Raw genomic sequence first — 1,461 nt, 5'->3', positions numbered from 1 at the left:
CATCAGCTTCAGTGATTTCAGCTTTTAATTTCAGCATCTTCAGCTATTAGCACTAACATTTTCAGCAGCCAAATTCAGCTTCCATCATTCACACTATCATTATCACAGGTAATGCTATACATCTAGTTCATAATTATGTTAAAAAGTTAGGTTTTTAAAGTTTAAAAATGTAGTTTTAGAGTGTTCAATAAACGTTCATCCTGTTCGGCGTGCGACCTAAGGTGTGTTTTGGATTTTGTCCTCCTGTGTGACTGAGCTTGTGTTTGGGGGGGCTCACCCTGGATGATGGCCAGCAGGATGACGATGACGAAGAAGAAGAAGGTGATGTCAAAGACCACGCGGTACAGCTCGTACTCGTCTCCGGCCGGGTCCTCGATCTCGTCTCCGATGCCGCCACCGGCGCGGACGCCGACGTACATGTGGAAGAGGTAGCACTATGGGGGAGGGGCGAGAATGTAGCCTCACAGAGAGGAAACCCCACCCCCCCACAGATCAGCTGCCAGACGCTCACCGTCATCATGTCGTCGCACTTCATGTCTGGCTCGTCCTCGTCCTCGCTCTTGTTGTAGAACTTCCGGAAGAAGTTGAAGGCCACCACGGTGTAGAGGTACACCACCACAGCCAGCAGGCCCACCGTCATCACCAGCTGCACACAGCGCACGCCGTCAGCACACGCACTCCCCGCCGCCACACGCCACGCCCGCACACTTACCTGTTTGCCGTTGTGGGTGACCGAGGACAGGATGGTGCGGAGCGTTTTGACCCCCATGGCGATGTCCAGAAGGTGGCAGGCGTAGAAGAAGTTGTTGTAGTGTCCCAGCATAGACATCAGCATGTACCAGACCAGGTAGAGGAAAGTCTGCGGGGTCATCGAGGGAGGGGGTTAGGTCTGCAGACATCTGTAGACATCTTTCCTGAACGCGGTTTTAGATTTCAGAGTTTGATGTTTTCTGAATTTACTGGGAATGAATCTCAATTCTAATATAAAACACGGATGAATCCGGTGCAGTCTGTGACTCCGCCCCTCCCACACACTCTATAGTCACACTACCAGCCGCAGGTGGTTCTTTGTTCTCAAGATTTTTACTTTTGTAACTCATTTCTTAAAGGAGTCCTTGTCCTGAAAATGACATCATCAAACTTAACAAAGTTCTGTCTGTTCTAAAACTGTAGCTGGTGGGAGAGAATCTTTACACTTTTTGAATTAAAAGGAAAACCAAACTCTTCAATAGATGGTGTCAAATTTCTCCATTTTTGACACTCTTGACGAAATGATCTTTGTGTGGATCAAAACCTTATTTCCTCACTGAGATTTTTCTCATTCCAGTGACTCCGTCTTTGCATTCATGAGTTTTTAGATTTTTGGACTTTTTTTTTTAAAGCGACAGGAAACTTTTTCTGAAGATACAAGGAAGATATGAGCAGTCATTGTCCCTCCCACAGACTCACAAGGGGATTTTT

At 47.1% G+C, this 1,461-nt stretch overlaps 1 protein-coding gene across 1 annotated transcript; it reads right to left on the bottom strand.

Annotated features, from left to right (window-relative positions):
- Positions 1-131: 131 nt before the first annotated feature.
- LOC118598490 (ryanodine receptor 1-like) lies at positions 132-886 on the bottom strand. The gene is made up of 3 exons (XM_036211216.1): positions 713-886; positions 512-646; positions 132-434 (listed from the first exon to the last, which is right to left on the bottom strand). Exons 1-3 carry the CDS (start codon positions 869-871, stop codon positions 162-164), a joined length of 567 nt encoding a protein of 188 aa, XP_036067109.1. The 5' UTR covers positions 872-886; the 3' UTR covers positions 132-161.
- Between the last annotated feature and the right edge of the window lie 575 nt (positions 887-1,461).

This window comes from Oryzias melastigma, unplaced genomic scaffold, assembly GCF_002922805.2.
Source record: "Oryzias melastigma strain HK-1 unplaced genomic scaffold, ASM292280v2 sc01153, whole genome shotgun sequence".
NCBI classification, from domain to species: Eukaryota; Metazoa; Chordata; class Actinopteri; order Beloniformes; family Adrianichthyidae; genus Oryzias; species Oryzias melastigma.
The sequence above is the reverse complement of the archived record's forward strand: the minus strand, read 5'-3'. Positions and strand labels throughout refer to the sequence as shown.

What these genes read in the sequence shown, in the direction of transcription:
- LOC118598490 (XM_036211216.1), bottom strand. Translation starts at nt 871, where the DNA reads ATGACCCCGCAGACTTTCCTCTACCTGGTCTGGTACATGCTGATGTCT. An exon ending in TCACCCACAACGGCAAACAG is followed by an intron (nt 647 to 712) that starts GTAAGTGTGCGG and finishes CGCTGTGTGCAG; the next exon opens with CTGGTGATGACGGTGGGCCT. An exon ending in AGTGCGACGACATGATGACG is followed by an intron (nt 435 to 511) that starts GTGAGCGTCTGG and finishes CCTCCCCCATAG; the next exon opens with TGCTACCTCTTCCACATGTA.